This window comes from Girardinichthys multiradiatus, chromosome 23, assembly GCF_021462225.1.
Source record: "Girardinichthys multiradiatus isolate DD_20200921_A chromosome 23, DD_fGirMul_XY1, whole genome shotgun sequence".
NCBI classification, from domain to species: Eukaryota; Metazoa; Chordata; class Actinopteri; order Cyprinodontiformes; family Goodeidae; genus Girardinichthys; species Girardinichthys multiradiatus.
The window spans coordinates 12,246,999-12,267,734 of NC_061815.1; the positions used below are offsets into that span (position 1 = coordinate 12,246,999).

The 20,736-nt window shown below is 39.6% G+C and overlaps 1 protein-coding gene across 3 annotated transcripts in view; it reads left to right on the top strand.

The window, feature by feature from the left end:
• zgc:66433 (uncharacterized protein LOC321250 homolog) overlaps positions 1-20,736 on the top strand; it is a 63,837-nt gene that overhangs the window by 10,935 nt on the left and 32,166 nt on the right. Inside the window, exon 1 of one of the 3 annotated variants that reach the window (XM_047353816.1) lies at positions 5,915-6,457. The exons of the other annotated variants lie outside the window; for them this stretch is intronic. Within the exon in view, the coding sequence (XP_047209772.1) occupies positions 6,423-6,457 (35 nt within the window). The 5' untranslated portion in view covers positions 5,915-6,422. Of the gene's footprint in view, positions 1-5,914; positions 6,458-20,736 lie in introns of those variants that run through there. 3 annotated transcript variants of the gene reach the window in all.

Below are 20,736 nucleotides of genomic sequence, written 5' to 3' on the forward strand. Positions count from 1 at the left end.
AGTCGAACCCCGGCTTCAGGAGGAGCAGTGTGGTTTTCGTCCCGGCCGTGGGACACTGGACCAGCTCTATACCCTCTACAGGGTACTCGAGGGTTCATGGGAGTTTGCCCAACCGGTCCACATGTGTTTTGTGAACCTGGTGAAAGCATTCGACTGTGTCCCTCGTGATGCCCTCTGGGGGGTGCTCCAGGAGTATGGAATCGGTGGCTCTTTATTAGGGGCCATCCGGTATCTGTACAAGCGGAGCAGGAGTTTGGTTCGCATTGCCGGCACTAAGTCGGACCTGTTCTCAGTGCATGTTGGACTCCGGCAGGGCTGCCCTTTGTAACTGGTCCTGTTCATAACTTTTATGGACAGGATTTCTAGGCGCAGCCAAGGGCCGGAGGGGGTCTGGTTTGGGGACCAGAGGATTTTGTCTCTTCTTTTTGCAGATGACATGGTCCTGCTGGCCCCATCTAGCCAAGACCTACAGCATGCACTGAGGCGGTTCGCAGCCGAGTGTGAAGCGGCTGGGATGAAGGTCAGCTCTCGATCGGAAAAGGGTGGCTTGTCCTCTTCAGGTTGGAGGCGAGTTCCGGTCTCAAGTGGAGGAGTTTAAGTATCTCGGGGTCTTGTTCACGAGTGAGGGAAGAATGGAGCGGGAGATTGACAGACGGATCGGTGCGGCTGCCACAGTAATGGGGGCGCTGTGCCGGTCCGTTGTGGTGAAGAGAGCTGAGCCAAAAAGCGAAGCTCTCGATTTACCGGTCGGTCTACATTCCTACCCTCACCTATGGCCATGAACTTTGGGTCATGACCGAAAGAACGAGATCCCGGATACAAGCGGCTGAAATGAGCTTCCTCCGTAGGGTGGCCGGGCACTCCCTTAGAGATAGGGTGAGGAGCTCGGCCATCCGGGGGGGGCTCGGAGTAGAGCCGCTGCTCCTCCACATTGAGAGGATTCAGTTGAGGTGGCTCGGGCATCTATACCGGATACCTCCTGGACGCCTTCCTCGGGAGGTGTTCCAGGCATGTCCCACCGGGAGGAGGCCCAGGGGATGTCTCTCGGCTGGCCTGGGAACGCCTTGGGCTCCCCCCGGAGGAGCTGGAGGAGGTGTCTGGGGAGAGGGACGTCTGGGCGTCTCTGCTGAGTCTGCTGCCCCCGCGACCCGGTCCCGGATAAGCGGAAGACGACAAGTACGAGTAAAAGGTTTAGATGTAAAGAGGTCAAGTATTTTGGAACTACAACTAAGGTTTTTTTTCAATGCTAAAACAGCAGAACCACAGCAGAAATATATTTGTATCCAGTAGCTTGATATGTGATAGATTGAATTGTGATTATTGTAAGCCAGAGGTGTAGTTTCTCTGTTCCTACTTGAATATTGTATTGATGTCAGTAGATGTAGTAACCAAAGGAGTTGAGCGCTATTGAGCAATAATAAAAAGCATGGCACTTCTTCTTAATTCAATACACGCCCGTTTAGAGGAAAGAACGTGTCCGTAACTAATTTATTGAATATTCCCCTTTTCAGGACTGTTAGAGATGGACTACATACAGGTCCTTCTAAAAAAAAGTAGCATATTGTGATAAAGTTAATTATTTTCCATAATGTCATGATGAAAATTTAACATTCATATATTTTAGATTCATTGCACACTAACTGAAATATTTCAGGTCTTTTATTGTCTTATTACGGATGATTTTGGCATACAGCTCATGAAAACCCAAAATTCCTATCTCACAAAATTAGCATATCCTTAAAAGGGTCTCTAAAGGAGCTATGAACCTAATCATCTGAATCAACAAGTTAACTCTAAACACCTGCAAAAGATTCCTGAGGCCTTTAAAACTCCCAGCCTGGTTCATCACTCAAAACCCCAATCATGGGTAAGACTGCCGACCTGACTGCTGTCCAGAAGGCCACTATTGACACCCTCAAGCAAGAGGGTAAGACACAGAAAGACATTTCTGAACGAATAGGCTGTTCCCAGAGTGCTGTATCAAGGCACCTCAGTGGGAAGTTTGTGGGAAGGAAAAATGTGGCAGAAAACGCTGCACAACGAGAAGAGGTGACCGGACCCTGAGGAAGATTGTGGAGAACGGCCGATTCCAGACCTTGGGGGACCTGCGGAAACAGTGGACTGAGTCTGGAGTAAAAACATCCAGAGCCACCATGCACAGGCGTGTGCAGGAAATGGGCTACAAGTGCCGCATTCCCCAGTCCTGTGCTACAGAGTAGCAGCACTGGACTGTTGCTCAGCGGTCCAAAGTACGTTTTTCAGATGAAAGCAAATTCTGCATGTCATTCGGAAATCAAGGTGCCAGAGTCTGGAGGAAGACTGGGGAGAAGGAAATGCCAAAATGCCAGAAGTCCAGTGTCAAGTACCCACAGTCAGTGACGGTCTGGGGTGCCGTGTCAGCTGCTGGTGTTGGTCCACTGTGTTTTATCAAGGGCAGGGTCAATGCAGCTAGCTATCAGGAGATTTTGGAGCACTTCATGCTTCCATCTGCTGAAAAGCCATATGGAGATGAAGATTTCATTTTTCAGCATGACCTGGCACCTGCTCACATTGCCAAAACCACTGGTAAATGGTTTACTGACCATGGTATCACTGTGCTCAATTGGCCTGCCAACTCTCCTGACCTGAACCCCATAGAGAATCTGTGGGATATTGTGAAGAGAACGTTGAGAGACTCAAGACCCAACACTCTGGATGAGCTAAAGGCCGCTATTGAAGCATCCTGGGCCTCCATAAGACCTCAGCAGTGCCACAGGCTGATAGCCTCCATGCCACGCCGCATATAAGCAGTCATTTCTGCAAAAGGATTCCCGACCAAGTATTGAGTGCACAACTGTACATGATTATTTGAAGGTTGACGTTTTTTGTATTAAAAACACTTTTCTTTTATTGGTCGGATGAAATATGCTTATTTTGTGAGATAGGAATTTTGGGTTTTCATGAGCTGTATGCCAAAATCATCCATATTAAGACAATGAAAGACCTGAAATATTTCAGTTAGTGCGCAATGAATCTAAAATATATGAATGTTAATTTTTCATCATTACATTATGGAAAATAATGAACTTTATCACAATATGCTAATATTTTGAGAAGGACCTGTATGTAGTCCATGTTTGCTATGAACCCAATGCAGAAAGACATCAACACTTTAACTATTTATTCAATGCAAGGATAATTGTTATCGCAGTATTTGCCAGTATTATCGCATATTACATGTTTTCCTGATATCACGCAGACTTAAAATATATGTACTGTACCTTTACACTATGTGATCCAGTACAAGACTATTATGGTATGTTAACCTTTAGTAAAAAATACAACAATGATTTTTTTTAAATAAAAATCTAAACCGATTGTTTTCAAGAACATAAAAGATTAATTGTTCCTTCTGCTGTCAAAAAAATATTCAGTTACAGATGTGATAGTATTTATCACATTTTGCATATTGTTATTTCTCAGCACAGGCTTAAGCAAAAATTAAAAATAAACACTAACAAAGATTGTAGTTTTGCTTATTTCATACTACTATATACAATTTGGCTGCTCCAATCTTGTTGAGTAACTGAAGTATAACAAGCTAATGTTGGCCAGTTTTTCACCATGGCTGTCTGCTCTATTAGCTAGCCTGCAGTTGGTTGCTTAACAAACATACCACTGGTATCTTGTCAACTTGAGTTTAAAATAGCATTAACTTAATCAGACTACAGGGTAGCTCTTGCTTAGTTTCCTCAACATAATACCTTTTGTGCTGAAATATTTCAAAATAGCTGAATTTTATTTAATGTGATGTAGACGTTTTCTTTCAGCCAACTGACCAGCAGTGCTCAACAACGTGTGGGGGAGAAGGACACTATATGCTATTCACATAGCTGGAGAAAACTCCAGTCACTCTGGCATTCCATTAAAATGTCTTGAAACTGTAGGTGATGATGACTGACTTCTTTTTTTTATCAGTGACTGTAGGCCATTGAGCTAAAACTGACTTTGTTGCCTTGATTGTGTGGATCCGAGAAGATCTCTCGCCAGGAATCAGAGAATCAACCCTCACAGTCAGCCTCTCACATTATAAGCCGTCTTAGCTGTAGTGGCTGCAGGTACCTAAGCTCCATTCTAATTGGGATTATCTACGACAGGCCGCTGCACAACTGCTAGGCCACAAAATGTTACAGATAGGATCAGTGAGAGACCCGGATTTTATTTTATTTTTTCAGATTAAAAGGAAGTACCAAGCCTGAAAGCTAGGGTCATCATTAAGTGCTGTATATTGATTCATTTAAAAAATGGTATTTAAATGAAAATAATACACAAATCAATGCAGTATTTCTCTATCTGGAGAGTAACATGATGCATCATTATGGCATATTAATCAGGTGTTGATAAACTGTAAACTGTGGTGTTCTGATTTTGTCTGGCTAAATAGACACAGAATATGCCCCCGCTACTTTTGCATTGTTTGTGTGGCAGCCTTTCAGGTCCCTGACGAAATAAATGTTGGCAGATGAGACGAGAATGTCTAGCAAGCACTGTAAGAATATTTTCCAAGCACCTCAGCTGTCTAACAGAGTTGGCATACTATTGGTAGCTTCTCATTCATAGTTCAAATGTTAAACTCCTATACAGGTATTCCGTGTATAAAAACAGAAAAATGCAAATTTTAAAACTTTTCAAGCATGTATACACAGTGCTGGAGTCTGGAATGCAATTTAAAGATTTCAATTTGTATCTAAATTAAAGTGGCATTCCACTGTTTCTCTGAACCATTTTAAGTTCAGCATTATACTGTTTTTTTTTTTTGCTGTTATTTTTATGCCAGATGTAACGGGATACAAACTTTCCAAAAGCGTTCCACTTTAGTCTCATTAGTCAGCAAATTATATTTCACAAAGGTTTTGGGGATTTTCTAGTTTGTTTTTTATTTTTATTTTTATTTTTTTTTGAAAAATGTGAAAATGGTGTTTATTTTTGCCTTAGAACTTGGAACTCTCCCTTGGATGTTAGTTTTGCCACATTTTCCTTATATTGTTGAATCATATACACTGACCTTATTGGAGGCAAGAGAAGCTTGTGTCACCTTACATGTTCTAGGTTCTTTATGTAATTTGGTAAACTGACCATTCCTGTGAAGGTTCACCACTCTACTGTGTTTTGAACATCTGTGGATGATCACACTCAATGTGGTTCACTGAGGTACCAAACCTTTAGAAATGGTTTTATACCCCATACCTGGCTGATAGGAAACCAAAAACATTCTCATCTGTTCTTGAAATTCTTTAAATCGAGGCATGAGGTGGTGTTTTTTAAGATCTTTTGGCCTACTTCAAGGTTGTCCGACAGGCTCTATTTAGGTGATTTGTTGATTTGTGGGGTCCTACAAGTAATCAGGCCTGTGTGTGGCTAGTGAAATTGAATTCAACTTATAATTCACAATTCACCATATTTCCACATAGAGGCAAGTCAAATTGGGTAGCTTTTTTGTTTTCAGTTTGAACATTAGTTTGATTTACAAATTTAAGTGTGACAAAAAGGCAAAACTAAAAAATCTGGAACGACAAATTATTTAATTTAAACCACTGTATTACTACTAATAACTTCACTAAACTTCCAAAAATACACACCATTTACAGCTAAAACAGAACTTACAAGTACAAGTTCTGTTTTAGCCTGTACACTGAAAGCTGTGGTTCTCTGGTATTCCTACCAAAAGCTACATAACGTAGAAAGTGACTAAACCTCAGTGCTTTTCCAAATAACTGTCTTTGTTAGTCTGCAGAACAACGAAACAGAAAATATGGAACAATAAGTTAATAAGAGGGCAGTATCTTGTTCACACATGTCTCCTCCCGCCCTCACTCCTCCCTCTTTATCTTTCCTCCTCCCTCTGTGCAGCATTACCAGTTGTGGTGGCTGGGAAGAGAGGAGGGAGACATGCAGCAGCCACTCAGTCTCACAATCTATTGTTTTTAACCACTTCATTGAGGAAAACAAGGGATTGCACTGTGCTATTTGGGGACAGTGGCACAGGAAAATACATTTTCCTGTTTTTGACAAGACCTAAAATCCTGACTAATTTTTATAAAGAGGAGACTGCCGTTTTACCAACTAACTGGCTACACTTATTCAAGTTTTCTACAATACTTTTATCTCATATTGGCAGCTGCTGTGTGTGATTTTGACAGGACAAATTTCTTCTGATAAACTGACTAATGAGGAGAACGTACTGAGGACAGTTTGCCTTGAAGAACAGCTGATCTCAAGGTGCAGCATCATCTGAGCGGCAACAGAGAGTGCTCATTGCCTTACATTAGGGGGACCCAAGAAGGTGCTGGATTTGAGAATTAACCATTCGCTGACCAGGAGAAACTAATCTCAAGAAAGACGAGATATTCTGATTTTTGGGAGAATCAGTTGGACGTTGCACGATGGCGGGGATGTATGGATGCTTTAAGGGCCGGAAGTAAGTTTCAGATTTATCTTTGTTAAACTTCTTCTCAGCGTTTACCTGACAGATCAGTATCTTCATATGAACTGATTCATCTGGTATGTGCTCATTCATATCTTTGTAACTCCAGACTCAACATTGGGGGCTGGGAATGTTACTTGATCCTTTTAACACAAATTGTTGTTTTCCTAGCAAAATGCAGACCATTAACTGCTACTGGTCTGTATTGGTAATCTGAATTTGAATGGTGAATTGAGCAACTGGCACATAGAAACAATGGCTTGGTATTTACCTGTATGAGTCGGAGCTGATCTGAGAAACTAGTTGAATGTAACAGGAATGTATGATTTGTCAGAGAATCCCAGAAGGAAACTGCCTTTGTTTTTTATTTGTTGTCATCCGACAGAATAGGACAAGTGTTGATTCCTGTAAATTTCCTTGGCACAGAATCAAGTCCTGTTGCTCAACTAAACACAATTCTGAGTCAGGTTTTCTCCTCCCTTGATAGTAGGAGCTCATTTCTGTTCTTGCTTATGGAGATCCACTGTTTTTTTGTTTTCTTTTTAATGCTTCAGTTAAATTTAGTGCTCCAGGCTTGGCAGTGCATTTTGACCACAGAGGGTTTATTATAATGACTGCCTTTAGGTTTCAGCCTACAGTAAAAGATCTTTTTTCATAGCGTAGATATGGTAGTGGTGGCCAGAGTTGCCTTCCACGTTCTCCGTCTTCATCTTCCTGTGACAAGACAACAATGCATCCCTTTATGGCTTCCGCAGCACAGTTGACTGAAACTAACATTTTATTTGTGTGGCACACAAAGAAAGCAAAGTTATAGGAGAGGAAATGAGCTGTAAGACCAACACACAGATGCATGCTGGGAAGAACTAAAACTGAAGCACAGAGTCTGCAAGTCACAAAAGGCTTGGTTAAATTCTTCTTATCAACTTGTAGCATTCAGAATGTAGGCAGATACTGCATTTAAGTTTAAGGGCTTTATGTATTCTAATGTACTTTACTCTCAAATGATCATTGGGAATATAAACGTTGAGTTCTACTCAGATTTTTATTTTAAAATAAATGTGAAGCCCATATTGTAAAAATATAAGTGTGAGGCTGAATACAACAGAGGACTCATAGGTCTTGGTGGGAGTGTGTGTTACTGTGTTTTGTGCAGTCTGCTGTACTTGGACACTGCTGTTTGAGCAGCAGGGGATTTTTCCTTTTGACAGTGGCCCTTTTTGCAGGTCACCTCTCAAGCCGAGCCTCATGCAACATCATCACTTATCTGTGTCAGAGTACCAGTGTCTCTAAACTGACAATGGAGGTGGTCACAGTGACGAACCAATGTGTATGTGTGAAGTCGAGGATGGTGTGTGCAGAGCTATGGTCTAGTCAATACTGCTATTGTCATGCAGTTTATTCTGTTTTATGATACACTGGTATGGACCAGTTTAACATGTGGATCACCAAAAGGAAACAGTACTAGTGTCCAAGAATTTTTCTTTCTAATTCTGGTGAGATGGAACTGATGCAATAAAAACAAAAGGACAAATGAGCTTCAGTTCTAGTTTCAAGTTGGAAATTGGGATTTGATCATTATTTTTGATAAACCAAAATTAGCGTTGCAGGTCAATTATCTATTTCTCTATATTATACTTTGAAATGATCAAGGTTCGCTGAGAGTCCTTGTAATTCACTGATCGGTATATTCCTGTCAAAAGGGGATGCCTTGAGCGTATTCTCTCCTGACCTTGAGTGATCTGGTCACCTACGGAGGAAGTTACAGTAGTGGCAGGGAGCACCATTGCTGCTGTAATGATCTTTGCTCTGCGTTTTTGCAACTGCTTTGCCTGGTGCATGTATTTCTTGCTTGCATATAACCAAGTGGGTAAGTCCCAGGAGAGAGCCATGCTGCTACATAAATCCTGCTACAAATAGCTTCAATCACTGTAAAGTGGTCCTTATTGAGTACTCCTATTTAGAGAGTGTTTCAAATAACCATGTGGATGTAATTGCATAAATATTTGTTGGCAACAATACCTGGTATAAAAGGTTTTACTAATAAAAATGTAATGATGTTCTTGGAATGATGCTTAAGTCAGACTTGCCTCACCTATTGTACCTCGTTAGAAAATATAAAAGCTCAAATGAAATCTGTAATCGGAATTTCTTGCAGTGTTTCACCGTGTTTCTGGTCTAAGACTCATTATGTAACCAGAGTAGACTGTGTTTGTACAGCAGGAATGGTGATGCAGCTGCAAATGAATGTAGACTGTCCAGAGAGACTGATGGAAGTGTTTTTGTATGGAGTCCATGTAGGGCTTGTTGGCTTGTTGCTAAGAGCAGCAGAGCTCCCTTCAATCAGGAGGGGCGTGTAGACAGAGGAGAAGACGTTTCACAGGAGGGGGAACCCCCAAACTTTAAAGAACAGTCTCTGAGCTGTTACCAAATCTCAAGGGTAAAATAATACTAATAATACTATTAGTTATAAAATTTGAGCCTGAATGGTTCTGGATTACCTCTCCTCAGTTGTTTATTTATTAAAATAACCGACATAAGTGAAATTTTAGGAGAAACTGGACAAGATCTTTTGAGGTGTTCAACATCATAATGTAAAAGTTCTAGTGGGACTAGTCAGCTTGGAGCTTTTTGGAAATGCATTCCAGCCTCCATACCTTTGTTGTATAGTAGATCTTGATCGGTATCAAAGTGTACCAAGGTTTCAAAGGCTTCAACGTTTTAATTAAAACGTTCCCACGGCTTAAATTCTTTTGAATCAGATGGCAGAGAAAGCACCGGAGCTACCACAGTTTTCTCTAGCTGCTCCTTTTCAACCTTTTGCTGCACACCAACAGTCAGCTGGCTCAAACAAGGCTAATGTACTTCTCAATCACGTTGACCCTGCTTGAAGAACACAGTTTACTTGCCCAACTACAGTCAGAATTGAAAGTCTGAGGTCTACCAATCCTAACCTCAACATGCAATATGACTGCCCTGCTTTAGCTAAAGCTTAGAGATAACTGCATTAACAAAAACAGTTCATTTTCCTTTCTGATGATGTGTGCCCCTTTAACTGAATCTTCACTAAAGGAAGTTTTGTATTGTGTATGCGAAAGATTTAGTGTTTAGTACTGTACAAAAACAAGAGAAGAATTGGCTGATACCGATGTTAATGCTCATAAATCGGGCATTCCTGATAAGAACTGGATAAAAGACGAGTTATGCTGTCAGTGCTTGAATTTGGTCTCTAAACTCTTCTCATTTTGAGGGTGATGGCTGCTCTTCCTGAGTGCGGCTCTTTCAGAGGTGTGTTACCATTTAAAGAAGAGATGACCTGTATAATGTCACCTGTCATGCTTGAATGGAAATGATGGGAATTTTCCTCTTATTCTTTAACTTTCTTTTACAACTTAGCGTAAAAGGTGATTATCATAAATTTAAGCTGAACTTAACTGTAATTGACCAATCAGCAATTACCAGTAGAACTCGTTTACCTTGTTTGGATGGATTACTAGAAACCAGACCAATACAGTCAGGAATTCTAGCCTAAGAAGCTAACCATCCATCTTGCTTATCTGAGGTTTACCTCAGATAAGCTGTTCAGCAAGCAGTCTCGTTTACATTTGCTGTGTGCAATGATTTCATGATAATTTGTGAAAGACTGTGATGATTCCCTTACTGCTGGCTTTAATCTTACTCATCTGTGACCTTACATAGACTTATTGAACTTAGGTTAAACCACATTTTTAGAGTCTGACGTCCACAGGCTGTGAATACACAAGTGCATCTCAATGAACTGGAATATGATCAAAAAGTTAACTGGTTTTAGTAAAAATGTAAAACTCATATAGTTCATCCATTGATTAAAGGGTGATGTATTTCAAATGTTTTGTTCTGTCAGTTTTGATGATTTGAACTGATTTACAATTAGTGAAAACTCAAATTTTTGTTTCTTAAAAAGTTTAAATGGTATACAGGAAAAACAGGATTTTGGTTAATGTGATATCCATGTTATGCCCTACAAAATCATTAAGAATGACTGTTGACCCTAAAAGTTTTCTAGCAGACAGTCCTTGCTAATTAAGCTGGCTGTTGAAACGGCTGTATCTGAGCATATTGTAAAGTTGAGTGGAAGGAAAAAGATGTGGTAGGGAAGGGTGCACCAGCAATTGGGATAATAACAGCCTTTAATGAACTATAAAATAAAGCCAATTCAGGAGTTTGGGGGAGTTCATAAGGTGCGGACCCTGGCTGCTTTCAAATCAACCCAGGCTTCCATAACACCTCAGCAGAACCACAGGCTGATGGCCTCTATGCCACAACACATCAATGGAGTGATTCATGCAAAAAGAGGATCAGCCAAGTACTGAGTTTATATACTGTATATAGACATACGTTTTATGACATTTGTGTCCTAAAAATCATTTTTATTGGTTTTTTGTAATGTTCCAATTCTCTAAACACTGGTTAAACTAATGAATCCATATGATACGTTTAACTTTTTGAACTGAGTTATTGAAATAAACTTTTCTATACTTAGATTTTTTGGTATGTACCTGTACTTTTGTGTCAGTGGTAAAAATACCTTGTTATTCCAGTCATTAACTAAAGCTGTTCCTGTGTTTTTCTGTTGGTGCTCAAACATTGATAAATCGGATGGCTACATTAGTCTGTACTAAAATTTACTGGAATTGATTGGGACATCATGTTGTTTGATGGATTTAGTGACAACAGCTGAAATGTAGTGCTGGAAATGTTGAGGTTTGCCTATTTGGTTGGATACTTCTATTGATATTTAAATTGTTTTACACAAATGATACCATTGTAGTTTTATAAATTTATTGTTTTATCCAGCCAGCTCCATATATCAATCTGGGCAAAAAGAATCCCAGCAGGAAACAGGAGTTTCCAACCTGCACAGCTAAATACATTTAGCTTCCACTGTTGAGGCTCCCTTGAGAAACAAATTCTCACGTCCCTCACATGTTATCCTCTTCATTTTAATGGAAGGTCACTGTGACTTTTTTGAGAATTGAGGTTTACAGTTTCATGAATATTTCATTTTTCTTGTTCATATTTCACTGGTGCTCAGGAAATGCCAAGGTTCTAAACATGTTCCCAGTTAGTAATGCACAGCTGGACATAGGACTGAGACAACCACTAGTTTGGGAAGAAAAAATACTGAGCTTATGAAAGAAGAGGCAACTGGACTGAGGGGGAGATGCAGAAATGTTGGTTTGGAGCTGGGTTATCTAACCACATTCTTCATGTAGTTTTTCTGTCCTTTTATGGATGTCTGGCTCAAATTGAGCTCCTTTAGAATTGGAGATGGGTTCAGGAAAAGCTATTTATTATCTAGCAGTACAGTGGGAAAGGGAATGATTAACAAAGTGGTTCTAACATTTAATGTTTTGTTAAATGACAAGAAGAGGTGCTTGGAAGAAAATAACACATTCAGAACCCTGAGCAATGTTCTATGACAAAGTACTGCTGGGCATCGTATCAGTCTGATTATCAGACTCTACAGAGTTGCTGTAACAGTACAGTAGAAACGTGCTGGGATTCTTCATAAAGCATAGCTTGCTTCATGGACATACAAACCTACTGTTAACTTTGGCTTCTTTTTTAATGCTCAAGCTTGTAAAGCACAAAACTTCTCATTTCTCCTTCTTTTTTTTCCCTCACTAGAAAGTTTTTTTTAATCAAGGTCTTTTTACTGAAAGAATAGTTTTGGTGCAGTCAAGACATAAAATGTAGTAGAAAGACCTGCCTCAAAATTGAGACACAGAACCCACGCACCCACCTGCCAAATTAGAGATGTTAATTTAAAGGGGTGCGAGGTGAATTAAGCAAGGGGACAAAGTTTGAAGTTTATGAACATTAACATATGCATACACTCATTTATGTGTACAAGCAAGACAAATCAGAAACTGTTGCCAAGGGGTGCAGCAGCTAGACACAGAACCTTTGAGGAAGGATCTCATTGTTTCTAGTTTGTGATGCTGTATAAGTTCTGTGATCCACTGTGAAAACGAAGGAGTCACGGAGTTTTAAGTCTTCTAGACATCTTCAAATGCCTTTAAACTTTTTTTAAAATAAATCTACAACATTTTAAATGTGTACAACAAGATATTGGTGGTAATATGCTGCTTGATATGCTTTAACGTGTCTATCACTGCAGTGTAAAGAATATTGCATTAATATTTCAAAGTAATATGACTGACTTTAACATCATTATTCCAGTTCTATATATTGTGCATAGATGAACCAACACTGACTACCTCCTGGGCCAGACACAGTAAATTTGCATCCTCTGTAAGAGACCTTGGAACTAAGAGGTTATCAAGCTTTACAAGATGATACTTCAAAGTCTGGGGAAAAAAAGATGTTGGATTAATATGGTAGATTAATAATAGCTGTGTTGGGTTTGCATGGTGGGAATTGTCTCCAAGTATTCCAGTTTCCTCTCACAAAAATATGCATGTTAGATAGATCGGAGATTCTAAAATATACAGGTCCTTCTCAAAATATTAGCATATTGTGATAAAGTTCATTATTTTCCATAATGTCATGATGAAAATTTAACATTCATATATTTTAGATTCATTGCACACTAACTGAAATATTTCAGGTCTTTTATTGTCTTAATACGGATGATTTTGGCATACAGCTCATAAAAACCCAAAATTCCTATCTCACAAAATTAGCATATTTCATCCGACCAATAAAAGAAAAGTGTTTTTAATACAAAAAACGTCAACCTTCAAATAATCATGTACAGTTATGCATTCAATACTTGGTCGGGAATCCTTTTGCAGAAATGACTGCTTCAATGCGGCGTGGCATGGAGGCAATCAGCCTGTGGCACTGCTGAGGTCTTATGGAGGCCCAGGATGCTTCGATAGCGGCCTTTAGCTCATCCAGAGTGTTGGGTCTTGAGTCTCTCAACGTTCTCTTCACAATATCCCACAGATTCTCTATGGGGTTCAGGTCAGGAGAGTTGGCCGGCCAATTGAGCACAGTGATACCATGGTCAATAAACCATTTACCAGTGGTTTTGGCATTGTGAGCAGGCGCCAGGTCGTGCTGAAAAATGAAATCTTCATCTCCATAAAGCTTTTCAGCAGATGGAAGCATGAAGTGCTCCAAAATCTCCTGATAGCTAGCTGCATTGACCCTGTCCTTGATAAAACACAGTGGACCAACACCAGCAGCTGACACGGCACTCCAGATCATCACTGACTGTGGGTACTTGACACTGGACTTCTGGCATTTTGGCATTTCCTTCTCCCCAGTCTTCCGCCAGACTCTGGCACCTTGATTTCTGAATGACATGCAGAATTTGCTTTCATCTGAAAAAAGTACTTTGGACCACTGAGCAACAGTCCAGTGCTGCTTCTCTGTAGCCCAGGTCAGGCGCTTCTGCCGCTGTTTCTGGTTCAAAAGTGGCTTGACCTGGGGAATGCGGCACCTGTAGCCCATTTCCTGCACACGCCTCTGGATGTTTCTACTCCAGACTCAGTCCACTGCTTCCGCAGGTCCCCCAAGGTCTGGAATCGGCCCTTCTCCACAATCTTCCTCAGGGTCCGGTCACCTCTTCTCGTTGTGCAGCGTTTTCTGCCACACTTTTTCCTTCCCACAGACTTCCCACTGAGGTGCCTTGATACAGCACTCTGGGAACAGCCTATTTATTCAGAAATGTCTTTCTGTGTCTTACCCTCTTGCTTGAGGGTGTCAATAGTGGCCTTCTGGACAGCAGTCAGGTCGGCAGTCTTACCCATGATTGGGTATTTGAGTGATGAACCAGGCTGGGAGTTTTAAAGGCCTCAGGAATTTTTTGCAGATGTTTAGAGTTAACTCGTTGATTCAGATGATTAGGTTCATAGCTCGTTTAGAGACCCTTTTAATGATATGCTAATTTTGCGAGATAGGAATTTAGGGTTTTCATGAGCTGTATGCCAAAATCATCCGTATTAAGACAATAAAAGACCTGAAATATTTCAGTTAGTGTGCAATGAATCTAAAATATAGGAATGTTAAATTTTCATCATGACATTATGGAAAATAATTAACTTTATCACAATATGCTAATATTTTGAGAAGGACCTGTAGTCCATGTCAGTACTGGTTTGATCAAGACTAGTTGAAGCTTCCTCTGTTGGTTATGGCATTCAGTGAGCTCAAGCATTCAGAGCAACATCACTGCAGTATCAATTTGTGCAACATTATGGTTGTAAAGGACACCTTTAATGCAGTATTTAGCATGTGATTGTATTTCAGATGCTACGCATGGCAGCAACGTATTCATCCAGTTGGATGCGACTCTCAATGCTGTTGATGCCTACACCTGACATTGATCTTAGTGACCGAAAGCATAAAGATAAAGTAAAGTGAGGTTAATGTAGGCTAATGTCGATGCCATCATTGCATGATTTAACAATAATTATGAAATTCCATGTTTCTGTAACGTTGTGAAGCCCTAATCCATTGACATTCATTGTGTCAACCACTTGGATTAATGGGACCCAAAAGCCAATTCCGAGTCGATGGTTAGTTTCAAGTTTTAATGGATTTCAAAAACGCAAGATGGTGATTGCTGTTGCAGCTGATGAGAGATGAAGATGGGTGGTAGCAGATGAGGCTTGAGTGCTGGTGGAACTGGATCTGAAGACAAAGGACACTAGATTAGTAAAGTTACTAAGACTTTTAAACTATTTAAGAAACTTAGAGGCCAGGACTAACTGTTTCACTGAATCAGGAGATCTGACGATGAGTGGATGTAGAGCCAAATTCTGCTCCTAGAGTCAGGGAGAAGACTGCTTAGTAGTCTCCTCATGACACATTCAGGTCATTGTTGTTTGTATCCTTGTATGAACAAGCAGTCACTAAGATCTTACAGTTAGGCTGTAAATTATTCATACTTCTGGCATATTTATTTTTAAAGTAGTTATGTTCTCCACATTTTCTTTTGATTGGAAATAATATGAATGTTTTAGGAGTCCTGACTTGATTCTGATAGAGAATTTGCAACGAATGTGTTGCATTTTCATCACTGCATTTTTATTAAATGTTTTTATTTTGTAGCACTAGTGTTTTTTTATTTATTTTGCAGTATGCAGAGAGAGAAGGGAGAAGACATGCTCTACTTCTACACCACATGCTGCACCCATCACTGCATATTTTAATGCCAATAGCAAATTATGGGTTTTCAATGTTCTAATCCCTATAAGAATCCTTTTGAATCAAGGATATAGAGTATAGGGGATATGAAGAATCATAGAGATACAGTTTAATTAGATTTAAACATTAAATTTTTTTCTGCTGTGCTCGCAGTTTTACAAAGTGATCTGAATCTTGTTTTCCCATGGTATAGTGTGCTAAAGATTTGTGCAATTTACACTCATTGACACTGCTCATTGGGTATGTTGGGTGTACCATTCATGCTTGCTTATCTCTTTATATGAAACAGACCTCTCCATAGCTACAGTATCTGTCTTGGGTGTGTTTCCCAAGTGAGCCAAGTTTATTGTTTTAGCTGCCTGGAACAGTCCTTTCAGAATTTCTGTCTGCATCACTTTCTTATTCTGAAAATGAAAGACTTTCAGCTTGTCATTAACACACCATGTTACAGGGGACATCTTCCTCTTGTTGTAAATATGAATCAGAAAATTATTTAATATAAAATATTAATATTTTATTATTAATATTTTAATATTTTACCAAATAATATTCCGGTCTGTTAAGGATTGTCCTGTGAATACCAGCCCCATTAAGGCGATGGTATTAGGACAGAATAGAAAGGTGTGAGACGAGCTCTGGCATTATTGAACAGCATAAACTCTGCACACACATGGAATGAATTCACACAATTTCTTAAAATACAAGAATTTATTAACAAAAATAAGTCAACTCAAAGTCAAACATATTTCAATCAACAAACTCTTTACTATGCTAAAACAATCCAACTAAACTATCAAGCAGAATTAAAGAATAATGAAGACTAAGGGACTATGTACAATATAAACAAGTTGATTAAAGATGATTAGAAATCATGACCAAAAAGAGTGATGCAACATTACCATGCAATGTTTATGTTTGAGAACCAAGGATTATCTTGAAGAATCTGGAAGTGAAGTTAAGTTAGTTTTGGAACCAACTTAGGCAATAATCAGCAAACGTTTAGACAACCATTCACAATGTAAGATCAAATAAAATATTATTTTAATAAAATAATGTTTTAAATAATGATCTGCTGAATAAAACCAACCTCCTGGATGACTAATTCTCAACGGTGTCTAATTAGCTGCCTTCATTTATTAAAATAATATTTGAAGAAATATCATTGAGTATTCTGGAAAAGAGCCAAATCTTTCTGGAGAAATGGGGCTTAATGGTGTTTACTTAGTTATCAACTTTAGTAAATGATGTTCAGGGACTATTATTCACTAGCTTGAAAACTAACAACCTTTCTGTTGACCAGCCTTAATGCTAGCACACGTGTTCCTACCGGCTGGCCGTTGGGCTAACAAAGAAGCTAGCTAAAGTGCTAAGCTAGAGATAGCTTAGCGCCAGAATCAACACATACCTTTAAAATACCAGGGTTAAAATGCATAAGCACTGACGGCGCGTTATGAGCAATGTTCTGGTTAAAACCACCCTTTAAATAAAGTTTATCTTAGCTTTAAAACATACAAAGAACACGAACCGGCCTGGGTGATACAGGTAGCATGCTAGCACCAAGATAGCCGAGTTCCACAAAACAAACTTCATAACATGAAAACGTTTAGATCATTTCATCCTAAACCAATCTGTTAATCTGCCCAAAACCCAACCTCTGAACCTGTTGAGGGAATGTCGTCCCACGGCGAAGTTTGAAGAAGATATCCGTCGTGAACAAAGAGTTAGCTTCCCGCTAACTTCTTCAGTTTCTTCCGATCCGAAGGTGCGTTTGTTCTGTGAATAAAGGTTAGCTTCCCGCTAACTTCCTCAGTTTCTCCCGATCAGAAGGTGACCAGCTGTTCGTTACCGTAAACACGGTTGCGGCCATAGTCTTTCCTCCAGACTCGGCTTGTCGAAACAGCTTCTCCACCGGCTTCTCTTGAACACCGTTTGCTTCTTTTGGGCCTCGAAGAGAAAATGTAAGCAACTCTTACACCTTAATTTCTCCGTTCATGAATGAAAATACCGGATACACAGACAGTATTTCATTCTACTTAACTTTTGCAAATGATCGGTCCTTGGATCCAGTTGAATTTACTTCTTTTTGCCAGCAAAAGACATTCAGCGCGCTGTGTTCCCTCCTGACCGGTCCCTCTGGCAGGCCGTATGGAAGAGAAAGACTTGTGGAAAGGTGGGGCTTTTATTTGGGTATTGGCGCCACAGGAAGTCCGCAGTTACCCTCTTTCCTGGTTGTGCTGGAAGAAGGTTAATGCACTTTATTTTGAAAGGTTCCAGGAAAATATGTACCGGAGTTTTAGTGTTGAAAACCCATGGCTCTGTGGTCCCAACACTCTGTTCAGTTGTTCATCTTAAGACTGGGTGTGTCTCAAATAGATAATGCCTACAAAGCTAAAAAAAAAAAAAGCATCTTTTCAAATTAGTTTTCCTAAATAGAATCCACATCATGAAAAGTGGTGATTGTTCCTGCTTAGGTTACATGAAAAAAATGAAAATCGAACCATCCAACAAGGAAGGAACAACAGATAATTCACAAACACATTTACCATTAACAGCTCTCACATTGGTCTACTTTCAGAATGTGCAACCACACAACCGGAGGCTGTGTTCTGTTTAAAGCTCATAGATATTAGTTTGTGTGCTTTAATTGTGTTATCTGAGGTTTCCTGAACTAGCCAAAGTGACAAATGCATTCTGTTCTTCACCAGGGTTTAGCTTTTTCTATTTAAGGACTTCTGCTATATTTAATTGTATTTGCTCTTTATGCAACATTACATCTGCTGCTCTGGGGTTTTTAGGCCTTTCCTTGTAAAGTGCCTTGCAAAAGCATTTATTTTCGCATTCTGTCATGTTAAGAACACAAAGCTAGGTTGACTACTCACTATATTGGTTGTGGGTTTACAGTGAACCCCAAAGCAGAAAGAGAATAACACTGCTAATTATTTGTTCATCTAAAATCATATCATTATTGCAACATTCACCAGGTTTATTGCATATCACATGTTTTTCTAAGATCATGTAGCCTAACGGCAAACCTACAAAGAAATGACCATCCACCTAAAGTTTAGGCTGATCCGGTCCTAATCTGACAGTCTGACCAAGGAGAGCAGTAATCAGAAAAGCACCCAAAAGGCCCATGGTAACTCTGGAGGAGCTGCAGAGGTGTAAAGCTCTCAACGCACAGTGGACTGCTGCTCAGAGGGAAGAACACTTGTCTGGCAGTGAGAAAGTTGTGGGTTTGATTCCAGTTCCCTCTACATAACAATGTGCATGTTTCGTACTGATCTGAATATCTGTATGAATCTGCTTTGTGAGTGCGGTAAGTTAAATGTGGTTATAGTGTGAAAGCGCCTTGTGGTTAACTTGGCATTAAAGGTGCTGTAAAGGTTCAGTCCATTTACCATTTAGCTCAGGTGGGAGAATCTGCTGATCTGCAATAGTTGTCCTTGCTTTTGAAAGGAAAGCATCGTGTGCAGTTTGTGAAAAGCCATGTAGGGGGCACAGAAACCATGTAACTAGGTGCTCTAATCAGATGAGACTGAAATACTGTGTGTGAGTACAAATGTCTGACACACTTTTCAGATTTCTACTCATAGCGCTTTCTTTCAAATTCATTATGCTCTACTTTGTTAATCTATCACATAAAATCAAATAAAATTAAAGTTTGACATCAACAAAATGTGAACAAGTACAAGAGGAAAGACACTAAAGAGAACCAATGTAAGAGGTTTTATTATCCCACACTTAGTTTTTTTTTATACCTGGAGATCAGCTTGTGAGGAACCTCAGTCAGACATTATGTCAGACATTTGCATATCTCGAGTGATTAGAGCAGACAGTCAGCACTAAAAAGCTCTGGTGCAGAGGGTTTGGTGACATTAGCTCCATTGTAGGATTAAGACTGAACAAGACTGGATTTGCTTTACGTCATAAGTATAGAAATCCTGCAGACAAAGTCGAATTAAAGTCACCAGGGACAGCAAAGTTCACTGTTCACTACTTTATCCACCACTCATTTCTGTCAGTTATCTGAATTTGGACATTTCTCTGCATGTCATTGGTCCAGATTTGGACCATTTTGTGTCTGCCTTAGATCGACAATACATAACAGACAGATGCTGAAGCACAATAGTGTGTGTGTTGACGAGTTCATGTTTATGCATTTAGAATTTTTAAACAGATTTAAACTTGCGTATTAAAAACATGTTTACATGCACTGTGTGTGCATGTTTATAATGCAGGTGTTAATGAGGTTTTTACAACTCGCTAATAAAAGAAAACCCCCCTACTGCTCTGAATGCCTCAGTGTGCTGATCCATGCTTATGTAATGAGACACATTCACACACATTCTCTCTCATGCACAGTCTCATGGATCTCCACATAAAGCTAATCATGAATTTGAGAGTGTTTATACTGAAACAAGACCAAGTTAATAAAGAGCAGCCAGGAAACTGTCATGGAAAAACAAAATGGAAAAGGGGTGTATTAGAGGCAATATAAAAGTAAACACTGTTTACAACAGAATAAATGTTTCTATTCTAACATTGTATCCTCTAAGATGGGTGTTGATGCTTGGCTGTAGAGTTTGAATACTTCGGTAAATGAGTAAAATAAGTTTGTGTTCTTAGTCAGCAGGTTTCTAAGATTGGTTACACCCTTTTTTGTGTGTTTGCTTGTAATATTTTCGTTTTGCATTCGCTTTGCTTAACAGTAGGTATTTTCATTCATTCATCAGCTTTTAGGTGTTTGACTGGAGTGCAACATTTCTGTTCTCCTGCTACGAGCTTCTCACAGTAGTTGACAGGAATATTGGCCCATTCCACCTTACAGAGCTGCTGTAACTGAGTCCGGTTTGTTCCTTGTATCTTTTGACTCTGCCGACACTTTTTTCTATGAAGCTGAAATAACGACATTGTCATAGCTGCTCACAGTATGCTTAGGGTCAAAAATGTTACCATTGTCATTAGGTGCAAAATGTTGGTTTTAATTTTATCAGACCACCAAATATTCTCAAAGAAAATTAGATGCGAGCATTTCCCAAATAATTGTTTTTTTTATGTCGCTTTTGGAGAAATGACTTCTTACTCCCTGAGCGTCCTTCAGCCCATATTGGTGC